We start from the raw sequence: 14073 nt of genomic DNA on the forward strand, positions 1-14073 counted from the left end.
AAAAATTGGAAAAGCTGTAGGTCGACGCATGGAAAACATAGGTCGACACATTGAACTCCTGTCACCCTCGGGTATGCGCACGCCGATCCAATAGGTCGACGCATTCATCGGAAAACCCAGATTTTTGCCTTTTAGGCTGCACAGGTCGACGCAAACCTCTGTGTAGGTCGACCTAAGCTTCGTAGAAACCCTAAAATCACCATTTCCACCAACTAAACTCTTATAAACATTTCTCTAACACCTATACATCATTATAACATCAATACAACACATACATACCATAAAAACAACCTAACATCAAACTTTTCATGGTTGATTCATCAATCTTTCTCAAAACCTAACATTTTCTTCAAACTCAATCAAGCCATGGAAATGGAAAAGAAAGCATGATCAATCATCATAACATAACAAGGATATCATTTAATCATCATACAATCATACTCAAACAAACATAGATCAAACAAAGACCACACAAGAAAGTTATGGAAATTGAACAAGAAGAAGAAGAACAAGAAGAAGAACAAGACTATAAGAATCATACATCCAAGATAAATTAGATTCACCCCCTTACCCGACTATAGGGACGATCAGAACTCGATTCGGATGAAAAACCACCAATCTCCACTTTTTCTTCTTTTCCTCTTCTTCTTTCTGCCTTCCCTTTCTTTATCTCTTCTTTCCTTTTCTGTTTTTCTTTCTTTTCTTTCTTTCTATCTCTCTTATCTCTTTTCTTATAAAGAAAATATCTACTTTACGGTCTAAACTCAATTGCTCAGAAAAACCCCAAAACGCAGAATATTACCTTAATAATATTTCCAGTACCAAAAATATGAAAACCTTCAATTAAATATTAGTCCGCCATCCCGAACTAATACCGACTGAAATGACTCCAAAAACGGTAAAATTCCAATAAACAACACAAACGTCCAAATTAAGCATATACTTATTTTTCTGGGCGTTATACTCTTCCTCCAGTTGGAGGCCTTATTCAGCTTCTGGTATAGGTATGCTAGAGTAGCTGCCCCCCAGTTCCACTGGTGAACGGTGGTCAAGTCCATGAAGTAGCAGAGGTAGGTCACGTCGATGTACCTCGCACTCTTGTCCACAAAGATCGCAGCGCCTACCACATGCATGTACCAGCACCGGAGAGCGCAGTCACGGTGATGATGTGTAAATAGGTCGTCACCCGCATCCTCGGCTTCGGCCGCCGCCACCAGGTGGTGCTCGAAATAAGTGCTCAGTGTGGTGAACCGGATATGAGGCCCACAGGTCGTGATGCACTCAAAATGAGCAACTTCGGGCTCCATACTCAAATAGAGCGCCATCCACTCACTGGCTTCGATCCTCTGGATCCGGGAGTGGTGCAACAGTGCCCCCCTGATCGGCAGGTGGAGAAGATATTGCACATCATGCAAGATGATCGTCATCTCCCCAACCGGTAAGTGGAAAGAAGACGTCTCCTTATGCCACCGCTCCACAAAGGCCCCCTGCATGCCGTGGCTGATGGTGGAATACCCTGTCATGCAGAGCCCACTAAACCCTGAAGCTCTCACCGCGTCGTTAAACCACTCGGCAGTCGGTTTAAACAGACTGAAAACCTTCCGGGCGTGGTTCACCATTTTCAACGGCTCTCTCCTGTTACAAAAAACACAAATAAAAAGTATGTTAAATAGACCGTTAAGAAAATATTGAATAAACGTCTAAATTATAAACGGTTAAATAATGTAGTCGGGCAAATTATAAAAAATACCTCTCCCTCCCAGATACGCCGAGCGACGTGCTCGCGGTAGGTAAGCAGCACAGAAGTGTCACTGGGACCTTCCGGGTAGCCCTCCTCCTGCTCATCCTCCTCCCCGAGTGGAGGGTCAACATCCGGTACCTCCTCCGCCTCGTGGTATGGCACTGCCACCTCCTCCTCCTCCTCTCGCTGGCGGAAAGAAGATACCCGAGCCAGACGACTCCTCGATCCAGATGTAGAGGCACCCTCGTCCATCTCCACGGGAACTCGCATACGTTGTCCCCGGCCCTACCTCCGTCCCTGTGTCGACGCCAGCTGCGCCGCCGCCCACTCGCGTCTAGCCGCCGCAGTCTGGGTCTCTCTACCTTGTCTGATGCGTGCTTGGTTGCCTGACATGTTCCTGAAAACAATTGAAATCGATTAATATGCGAGACAACATAAAGAACTAAAAAAAATTGCACTTCTGATACAATTTGGAAGTTCATTTCCGAAACTGGGAATGGAGGTGTTTTCGGAAATGAACTTCCGAAACACCCCTGCGAGGAAGTTTTCTGCAACTTCCATGGCAGACCCCAAAAACAAACTTCAAAACTATGTTTAATCATTCTAAACACCCTAAATATCAGTACCAACCTAACCTAATACATTTTTTGCTATTTGTAAACACCCTAATATGAATTTTAATCATAGATCTAAAACTCGAAATGCTTACCGATTGAAGAGATTGGAGGGCTTTTGAATGTAGTATAGCAAGGTTATTGGAGCCTTTGATGTAGCCTTGGAAGTGTTTGCACAAAATTTCTCTAGGGTTGTGTTTGATGTTGAATTAGGGTAAATGAATGGGGGAGGGGGGCTGTTTTTCTTAATCTGCAAAACGCGCAATATTTCGGAAATGAACTTCCGAAATGGTGTTTTCGGAAATGCATTTATGAAATAAGTCAAATTTTGAAAAAAAAAGGCGCTTTCGGAAATACCTTTTTCTTGCATTTCGGAAATGCATTTCCGAAGTCAAGGATATATGTGGTTTTCCACCAGAGGTGACCTAGAAGGTTGGGAGGTGGACAAAGAATTTTCCTAAAATGATACTAAGGCAAACTAAGGATTAACACATACTTCTAAAAAATTATAGAATTATTGTAATAAAGAATAAATAATTTATTGACATACACATTTATAAATTAGAATTGAATGATACACATTATTGAATTCAACAATAAAAGTCACTAAATTGAATGAGACACAACACAATAAATAGTGAGGATATAGATGAATAGATTATCATTTGTCATTGGAATTATTTTTAATGGTTAAAATCACAATAGAATTTATCTCCTTGTGGAATTTGGAGTGAGACATTGAAGTTTGTTTTAGATGGCAAATATAGGATTATGGGGCTAAATTAATGAGATGGTTAAGAGTCCCTCATCGAACAATATGTGGCCTAAACATGTACTTATAAGTGGGGGCATTCCTCACCCTACTAGTCAGTTTTGTAGAGTTGAGTTAGGCCTAACCACATTTCTTAACATGGTATCAAGAGTCTCGTTTATGATCCGGTGGGCCACCTATTATGGTTTCCGCTATCGGACCACCCGCCATTTATTTCCATGCTCCGGTTGTCTAGTCCTGAGCGTGAGGGGGTATGTTGAGAGTCCCACATCGAATAATATATGGCTTAAACATGTACTTATAAGTGGGGGCAGTCCTCACACTACTAGCCGATTTTGTAGGATTGAGTTAGACCCAACCACATTTCTTAACAGAGATGGCAATAGTATATTTTGGGAGTCTGTTATAATATAGATAATAATAGATAAAATAGAATTCACCTAGATAAAGAATTTTATTGTTCTTTGCATGTGCTTTGGTGTTTACCTACTGAGATACTAACCTTGGAATCAATCTAAAATTTTCCTTTTTAATCAACATTTGAACTGACTGAGATTATGATTGTTAATGTTAATAGCATCAAAATTGATTTTTAGGTATTCATTTACTAACATTTAAATTGACCTAAACTTAGTTTGGTTGTTAGTGTTTTTCTGAATATGCCTTGTTATTTGGCTACTCAATTACTAACATTGAAACTCACCTAAACTTTTTCCTTTTAAACCATAGTTGGAATCAACATGGTTGTTAATGTTGGATGCATGTGAATTGATCTATCAGCTTTGCTATGTTGACACCAATTTTGCTTACACCGTATCCTACACCCTAAATAACAATAAACCAAAATAGTAGGACACAAAAACCAAGTTAATATATATTTTTAAAAAAATGAAGTTAGTATGTTTTGTGTAAAAATATACGGTGTAGGTGTTAAAAAATAGTATAAGGATATATTTTCTCTTCTATATCTACTCATTTCTTAACTTTGGAATTGATTACCTTTTAACCAAATCTTGAATTGATTACATTATAACTGAGCTAGAGTATTGTTGTTAGTTTTCATTGCACATGTGCTCGTCTTTACCTACTCATTTACTAACATTGTAATTAACCTAAAATTTTACCTTTTTAGCCAATGTTAGAATTGACCAAGATTATGGTGGTTAATGTTGATTGCATATGTGTTAGTTATTGACTAGTATTTATTAACATAGAACCTAAACTTTTACCTTTTACCCAACTTTTGAGTTGGCCTAGATTATGTGGTTTGATCTTCAATGCATCGGCATAGATTTTTCGTTACTCATTTATTTACATTTGAATTGACCTAAATTTTTTTCTTTTTAACCATCAGATTTGACCTACACTATGGTTGTTAGTGTTCATTGCAGGGTGCAGTTACCGTGCATAGATAAAAATCTATGCACCATGCATAGATTATTATGGACCATTGGATCATTGGATCAAATTCTAGACATCAATTGTTATTACTCAATACTCAATACTCACCACTCAATACTCAATACTCAATACTGGATTAAAAACATGATCCAATGGCTTATGTAGGCTTCTGCATGGTGCATAAGTAAAATCCTTATGCATATTAGCCAAAGCCTTCATTGCATATGCATTGATCTTTAGCTACTCATTTTCTAAAATTGGCATCGACCTAAATTTTTTCCAAGTTAACCAACATTAGAATTAACCTAGATCATGGTTATAAATGTTCGTTACATATGAATGGGTCTTTAGCTACTCATTTACTACTATTAAAATCAATTTAAGTTATTACAATCTTGATGGGATCCAAACTTTTACTTTTACATCATTTTCTACTATTTGAATATTATATTTGCAAATATAAATAGAAAAACAGTTACCTATCAAATGATTATCAAGTAAATTGATTCATTTACAGTTTTTCACTGTAACACTACATCTACTCTAGATAAATCTACAACAATATCATCACCTAAAATAACGTGACCAAGAAAACTAACATTTTCCAACCAAAACTCACATTTCGACAACTTAGCATATAATTTCTTCTCTTTCTACACTTGAAGTACAATTTGCAAATGCTCAACATGTTTTTCTCCTGACTTGGAATATATTAGAATATCATCATTAAATACTACTGCGAATCGATCCAAATAAGGACGAAAGACACGATTCATATACTCCACAAATACTCCCGGCGCGTAAGTAACACCGAAAGGAATCACCAAATACTCATAATATCCATACCGTGTTCTAAAAGCCGTTTTATGAATATCTTCATCTTTTATTCGAATCTGATGGTAACCCGACCTCAAGTTGATCTTGTTGAACACACGTTTACCTACTAATTGATCCATCAAATCATCTATCCTCATAAATGGATACTTGTTTTTAATTGTCACTTTATCCAACTTTCGGTAATCAACACAAAGTCTCATACTACTGTCATTCTTTTTCACTAACAACACTGAAGCTCCCTAAGGCGACACACTTGGTCTCAAAAATTTCTTCTCAAGCAACTCTTCTAATTACTTCTTCAATTGTGCTAATTCAGATGTCGACATCTTGTATGATGCCATAGAAACAGGTATGGTACCAGGGAAAGATACTCAGTATGAGTCGACCATAGGGTCGACATGAGTGAGCCCGAGGGGAACAAAATTATCCATGCATCTACTCGTGGAATCCATGTGTCGGCTCACAACATCCAATTTTGTTAAGTCATAACTTTTGACTCGGGTGTGCGTTTGACGCGCCGTTCAAACCTACGGAAAGCTAAAAACATCTTCTATCTAATAAAATCAATTTGGGATTATTATGAGGAGATTTTATAAAAACTTATCTTTCCGATAATTCGTTATAATGCGAATTCGTGAACATAATGATAGAATTGATGTGATTTCTTGATGTAATGATGTTATGATGATTTATGAATAAGCGATGTGTAAGAAGTGGCCGGTGTTGGCATAGTATATGGATATGTGTTGTCTTATTGCATAAGTTGTTGTTATGTGATAGAGTTGCATGCATTTCATAGCGATGTGGCCTTAATGGCAAATAGCGATGTGACCTAAATGGCAAATAACGATGTGGCCTTATATGGAAAAAGCGAAGTGTTATGGTACCACATGCATGTAGTCAAAGAAGTCGGTATCATTGTATTTTATGATGTTGTGGATGAATAAGATGTAAATTGAATGATTATGAAATGTGATTGTTGGAACTGTGATGTGGATCGATGAGACGCATGAAGTATGAATATTATAATTATGTATGCCACACTTTATCTACTAATTATCATATTTTTGTTTATATTGTTATGATATCTTAGCCCTTCTGTTTGAATGTTACCTCTATGTGGGTAATGCGCAGGTGACAAAGATTAGAGTTGCTTGAGGTATGGAGTGGCGCCTAGTATTGTGTAGATTGAGTCGGATCTTACTCTGATACGTAACACCGGGGATGAACGCTTGTTTTGTTATTATATTATGAATTATTTTTGAAATATTGTGAAAGCATTTAGACTTTCTTTTATTTGTTGCGATGTTGGTTTTTAAGTTGTTGATGGTGATGACTGATACATTTTGAATTGTTTATGTTGCATTAATAAAGTGAAGTTGAACACCATGATGATTGCGATGTTGGTTCATCTGAATAAGTGTGTTATGTATCCATTTGTTAAATGTTTGAGCAAATTGTTTTATGTTGAAGATGTAGCATCCTATTTTATGTTGATTGAAATTCTAGTTACTCTGATTTTTTTATTTAAATGTCGATGGGGAAAATAGGGTGTTACAATTGGTATCAGACCAGGTCCGTTCGTCCGGCCAAGTTGTTAAGTCGGTAGAGTAGGATGACGGTTGAGTACTATCTAGATGATTTCTAACTGTGTTTGTTGTTGATGTGAAGCCGAAGATGGCTGGAAGAAACAATGCTGCTATTGCTGCTTCCTTAAAAGCTATGGCTCAGGAGTTGTAGAATTAGCCTAACGTTGGTGCAATTGACGAGTGTAATACGGTGGAAGAACTGACTTTTTGAAATGTTGCGGATAGCAAGAGTCGCCACCGACTTTTATTTTATCCAATATATAGAAAGGCTAAAAGAACAGGAAAAGACCTTTTTAAAAGAGATTGAGTTCGGGGGGTAAGTTATACAAAGGGAAGGTGTAAGCACCCTTTGTATCCATGGTTATCCATGGGCTCTTAATTGCTTAGCTCACTTGTTTTCAAAATGTTTGAAGTGTGTGAAAAAGAAAAGATTTTGAAGAAGAACTTTAGCTTGTAAATAAGCCTAGTATTTTTGAATTTGATTTTGAAAAGGAGTGGGAAAATATTTTGATTTTAATTTGAAAAAGAGCATGCAATTAAAAAGCAATTAACCTTAAGTTAGAAAAATGGTTCTTTTAGACGTTAATGGGAAAGGGCTATCCATACCATAAAGAGGGCAGGTAGTCCTTTCATTGGATTTGAAAAGGGTCATCGGAGTTATCGTTCGCCATAAGACTGTCCCTGCCATAAAGTGGGCAGGTAATCTAGGGAAGGATAGAATAGTCATTTAGGAAACTGGCGAGGATACCTTAGCAATGGGACAATCATCATTTACAAGGCAACTTCGAGGGACAAGATCATTTGATGATGAACTGAGAGTAACATTTGTTTTGCTTAGGTATCCTCGGAATCGAGGGACTTGACTATTTTAGAATCATAATTAAAGAGGCAACAAGCAGCGTAAGAAGGATTACCTTAAAGGTGTGTGTGTGGCACAATCAAGTGATTCAGTTCAGTTATATTTATCTTATAATTTAGGCAAACTAAATTTATTAGCAGGCTTGCACTCCCTAGGATTACTAACCACGCAGTTAAAAAATACAGAAATTAAAGGTCCTACGCTATTACAATAAACACCTGTGGGCAGAAAAATAAAGACGGAAAAGAAGACCTAAACTATTACAATAAAACCCTGAGGGTAACAGAAATTTAAGGCAGAAAGGTAGAAAACTTTACAAGGCTTAAGGGCAGATACATAATATGGCAAAACTTGCGAAAAAAAGAAATAATTGAGTAAATAATAACCCTGGCAATACATCACAGCAATAATAATAAGGTAAATAAATAAAGGCGAAATTAAAAGGGCAAAATATTTAACAGAAGGCATTCGACAATCACAGAGTATGGGGTGAGAATAGAATTGCGTTTGAAATATATTTTAAGAAAAAATCAAGGTTAAAACCTTATGGCTAAAAAAAACCTAGACAAACCTAAAGGTTAAAACCTAAGGGTGAAAAACCTACCGTTATTAGACAACTCTTACATTGTTGATAATAAAAACCTATGGTTTATTGATTAAGGATAAACCTAAAAGAACCTAATTATAATTAAATAAAATTATTTAACCTAAAAATTAAATTCTAATTATTTTAATTTAACTAACTAATAGAGATTAATATTATAATTAAGGGTTAAATAGTGTTTACCCCCTGCCAAATAAGCGATATTCGGTTTTCCCCCTCATTAAAAAAAAATTTAGCCTTGGCCCCTTAACAAATAAAGATTCTCCAGAGGGAAACCTTAATGAGGGAGATTCCATCAGAACAGCCTACGTGTAATGGATCTTCTGGCTTATGTGGCATGGGGGTGACACGGTGGCAGTGTCTTCCTCTATAATTTGGGATTTAGGGTTCACGATGTCATCTCATTCTGATTTTCTTCCATTCTTGCTTCTTCAGGGCCAATCGTGGGTGGGTTTATTCCCAAATATTAGGGTTCATCCTCTCTTCGTGGTTCCAGTTGCTTCATCCTCTCTTCGTTCATACTCTCACCTGTGGAAATGGAAACCAGTAAAAGCATCGGTAGCTGCAATTCCTACACCTCCAACGTGAATTTCAAGATCCCCACCTGTGGATGCAGTCGTCCCATGAAGATGTGGGTAGCTAAGACGTCCAAGAATCGCGGACGGAAATTCTGGAAGTGCAAGAATGCAGGAGTAAGGTTTTAGGTATTTCATTTTTTTGTTAAATGGGTTTACTGAACATTGAATAAGATTGTTGTTTTGTAATTGTTGCAGATGGATCATAGTTGTGATTTTTTTATTTGGGATGACGAAATCAGCAGTTCAGAACATTTATGCAAGGAATGTGAATTGGCAAATATGAAGGTTAAGTTGATGGAAGGAATTCTGGAAAAAACCAAATTGAAGCAGGCTGTTTTGAAGAGAAGCATTTCCCATCTGAAATTGGCATTGTTTATGTCCTGGTTTTTGTTTGGTGTAATGTACACATATATGTAATGAAATGAACTCATATTTGAGACAAAAATGTAACTGACAGTTATATGCAATGTAATGTGTTTTTGTTAACAGAAAAAATGTGACTCATATTTGAGACAATATTGTGATTTAGTATGATTCATTAAATTGTTATAATTTGTTGTAAAATTTGGTTGATAATGTAGCATAAAATTACTTAACAGAAAAAATGGATAACAAAAGGATATCATTACTTAACAGACAAAATGGATAACAAAAGGACAACCATTGTACCAATATTGTACCAAAATACATCATCATTGTACATCCAAAAAAAGCACATAAACAAAATATTGAAGTTCACTAGCATTATACATAACTAGGACTTATACATAATCATGACTTAATAGTTCTTCTTCAATTTCTTCTTCCCACGCCTTGACTCATCATTGTTATCTTCATCAGTCACTGATATTGGTTGTTCAGAGGTAGCACCCGGGCCAGTTATTGGTTTTTTAAACCAGAACAACTTCTGTCTTTCACTTGTCCTCCTCTTGATTGGCTTGGTAGGTGACATCTTTTTCTTACCTCTCCTTTGTGAGGCTCCATCCACAGCAGAGCATTGGGTAGAGTTAAACTCTGGCAGGCTTGAGATCACATCATCAGTAATGTCTCCAAAAAAATCAGTCTGATTTGTCTCAGTTTGAACTCCATCTGTTGCAGCACTTTGGACTCCATCAGTTGCAGCAGTTTGGGTCACTGCAGTTGCACCAGACTCAGCTCCATGAGTTGCATCAGTTTGAACTCCATCAGTTGCATCACTTTGGGGAACATCAGTTGCACCAGTCTCAGCTCCATGAGTTGCAGCAGTTTGAGCATCCAACTTAACCTTTTTCTACATGAATGAAGAACAGCATTTGTTAATTTCATATACAGGTTGAAAAAACATTTTGAGTTGTAATAGGGAGTAGACATACCTTTCTTTTAAGTGCATTGGGATTCTGAGTTGTGCTTTTGCAAGTTTGAGCATTGTGACCAAATTTGTCACAAATGGTGCACCTATAAGACACACCTGGTAATCTCCTTCTTCTAGCACCTTCTTCTCCACACTCCCTAATCCTTAATTTCTTAGGCCTGCCAGGACCTCTCTTGTACATGGGGGGCATTATTGGCTCAGCATCTACCTCAGGCCACATTTCTTCACCATTGATTGGACTTATAGGAAAACTATAACATATGGCATACTTGTCCCTATGATAGCAACTGTCTACAAAATCTTCTGGATTCTGTTGTCTGAAAGATAGAGCAGCAATAGCATGTCTACAAGGGATGCCAACTAGCTCCCAGAAATTACAAGTACAACTTCTCTTAGCAATGTCAACTACAAACTTCTGACCATTATATGAATGATTCACCTCAAATGTCTCATCCATTGCCCAAGTGGGCAACCAATGCCCACTTAGCATGACTTCTTTATCAAGTCTCTTCCTAGGTATTGGCATTACTTTATGAGGCCATTTTTTTAGTTTGGTTGATGAGGCAGAACATCTATTCATCAAGTACAGCCTAATCCACTCACACATGGTCAAAATAGGTTTGTCTCTTACACTTAAAATAGTAGCATTAAATGATTCAGATATGTTATTCATTAGTACATCACATTTAGGGTAAAAGGAAAAAGCATGCTTACACCATGACTTTGGAGGAACACCCATTAACCATGTCCAGGCATCAAGATCTATCAACTTCAATTCATTCATCTTTTGTAACCAGCCTTGGTAGTAAGTGGCTTTTGCAGCCTCCATCATTAGATCTCTAATGAGTGCACCCCCTCCAAATTTTTTCTTGAAATTGGCATATAGATGCCTTAAACAAACCCTGTGCTCAATTCTCTCAAACATCTCTTCAAAGACTGCAACAAGACCCTGCAAGTTGAATTACATTAGTAACACACAACAATAACTATAGAGGTTGACAAAAGTCTCATGAAAACATACCTTTTGTTGGTCTGATATGAACACATATCTGTTGCTCTGGCCCACATCATTCATCAACAGCTCCAAGAACCACTTCCAGCTTTCTTTTGTTTCTGTCTCCACAACCCCAAAAGCAAGTGGAAAATACTGATCATTAGGGTCCCTCCCTACAGCAATTAGCAATTGACCACCATACTTTGTTTTAAGATGGCAGCCATCCACTCCCACAAAGGGCCTACATCCATTAATGAAACCCTTTTTACATCCCTCAAAGCAGAAATAGAAGCAACCAAATCTTGGTGGGATTGTTGGGTTAGGCCTTTCAACAGTTATAGCCAAAGTGTTTCCAGGGCTGGCCCTTAATAACTCTGCAGCATACCTCCTCAATATTGCATATTGCCTATCTGCATCTCCCTCCAACATCTTCTTGGCTATGAGTTTTGCTTTCCAAGCCCTACAAACAGTTATACCTACAGAGTAATTTTGCCTCAGATCTTGTATAATATCAGTGATTCTGACATCTTGTGAGGTCTGCATCTTCTTCAAAACAATCTTAGCCACCCACCTTGAATTTGCAGATTTATTGTCTAAAACCCTAGCACAAGTGTGTTTGTCTACAATGGTTTTTATAGCAAATGTCCTCTTGTGGCCCACTTTGGAGCATAGCATTAAAAACCCACAAGTGGCCCTGCACACCACCCTAACCCTATCACTTTCATTTTTGACAAAAGTAATTTGTCTCCCATTTAATACAGACCATTCACGTATGGCATACCTAAATTCATCTAGGGAGTTGAATTCCATACCCCACTGAAATTTAAAATCCTTATTTAAATGCTCCTTTTTGAACTTTTCAAACTTTTGGACTTTAGCTTTCTCACTGTCAGACAAATCAGGGTCAGAACTTTCCAACTCATCACTAACATATTCATCTTCCTCGCAAGGTTTCTCTTTACTAACACTAACATATTCAGCAACTTTTGGGACCTCTTTCTGTGGTAAACTTATATCTATCCCCTCAAAACCATCAACAAGCGCAGTGGCCCTCTCATCTTCACTATCACCTAGCCCCTCAACCTCTTCTTCATCACTTCCTTCCATCTCACCAACCTCATTAACACACCTAGGAAGTCTTACGGTTGCTCCAATATCTACAACATCATGCTCTATAAAAAGTTCCCCGTCAATTCGATTCACACAGTTATATGTAGCAAAGTCATAACAATCATCATCCTTTCTAATCTGAAAATAATCTTCATATATTTCACGAATTAGAGTCCAGATTCTATATGTCCCTTCACGGTAACCCCAACCCATCACCAACCTATGTATACTATCCAAGGTAAACTCTTCTAAACGGAGTCCCGAAACTAACGACGACATACCTCCTCTATAAATCGTACGACCATCGTTCAGAAACACAAACTTCCCACCATATTGGATAACAGCACTGAACTCATCGTTAAACTGAAATAGAATAATCATACATTACAAAAACCCAGCATTGATACTAATCTTAACTGAAAAAACGAAAGACTAGGTACACATACCTCCTCATCACGAACGGAGGTTCCTCCTTCTTCGTTCTTGTTTGCATGCCTGACTTGCTTCTCCGTCTTGGGCTTTACCGCCTCCTGCTCCTTTTTCTTCCTTTGCTTGGACTGTGACGGCGGTTTGGTGGCCTTTGACGGTGGCGGAGCCTTTTTCTTACACACACGCTTCTTCTTCCCCATTTCAAGTTTCTAACAATGTTAAACCCTAAAATTGCAAGGGGGATTATGTATATAAGGATGAAGAAATATGAGAAGACACTGCCACTGTGTCACCCCCATGCCACATAAGCCAGAAGATCCATTACACGTAGGCTGTTCTGATGGAATCTCCCTCATTAAGGTTTCCCTTTGGAGAATCTTTATTTGTTAAGGGGCCAAGGCTAAATTTTTTTTTAATGAGGGGGAAAACCGAATATCGCTTATTTGGCAGGGGGGTGAACACTATTTAACCCTATAATTAAACTAAAATTAAGATCTAAACCTTTTTTTTTTAAAAATTAATTCTAATTTAAATTACTAATCTAAAAAACCTAAATTAAGTTATTAGTCTAAACTGAATTATTAATCTAATTAATCCTAAAAAACTAATTAAAATAAATGTGAAAAGTTTTAATAAACAAAAAGAAAAAAAAACTTAAAAAAAAACAAAACAATAAACAGCAACAAAAGGAAATTAGAAAAAACAAGTGGGGGCGCTGGATCCTATGTGGCTGAGTCTTGGAGGTCCACCATGGAGTGCTGCTTTCTGGTACGTTGGATCAACCTGGGCGCGCATCTGATGGTAGATGGAGAGGGTGCATCGTGGTCCTCCTTGTGTAAGTTGCGATGAATCTGTGAACTGCTAAGAATAATATGTAAAGAACATAAAAATGTGCTGGGCCAGTTTCAAACACACACCCTTACAGTCACTAGTATATCCAGTCTTGCCATCTGTGCCATATTAATTTCGCTGTTGTTTGACAAACAGGAAACAATAAATAAGAAACAAAACATTAATGGAAAATTTAAAAGAGTCAAACACTGGGTCCCAGGATTATTTGCATGGTCCAATGGAAAAAGGAGAGAGGAACTGAGAACAGTTGACCAGCGAATGAGAGTGGGACACACGATCGGAAGGACTTGGAATGGCTGACCAACCAATCACACAACGCCGCGCGTGGGAATCCACTATTCA

General features: G+C 37.6%; 1 protein-coding gene across 1 annotated transcript; it reads right to left on the bottom strand.

Moving 5' to 3' along the window:
• Positions 1-9773: 9773 nt before the first annotated feature.
• LOC131597335 (uncharacterized) lies at positions 9774-12743 on the bottom strand. The gene is made up of 3 exons (XM_058870042.1): positions 11368-12743; positions 10348-11295; positions 9774-10265 (listed from the first exon to the last, which is right to left on the bottom strand). The coding sequence occupies exons 1-3, from the start codon at positions 12727-12729 to the stop codon at positions 9774-9776; spliced, it is 2802 nt and encodes a 933-aa protein (XP_058726025.1). The 5' UTR covers positions 12730-12743.
• Between the last annotated feature and the right edge of the window lie 1330 nt (positions 12744-14073).

This window comes from Vicia villosa, linkage group LG1, assembly GCF_029867415.1.
Source record: "Vicia villosa cultivar HV-30 ecotype Madison, WI linkage group LG1, Vvil1.0, whole genome shotgun sequence".
Classification (NCBI taxonomy): Eukaryota; Viridiplantae; Streptophyta; class Magnoliopsida; order Fabales; family Fabaceae; genus Vicia; species Vicia villosa.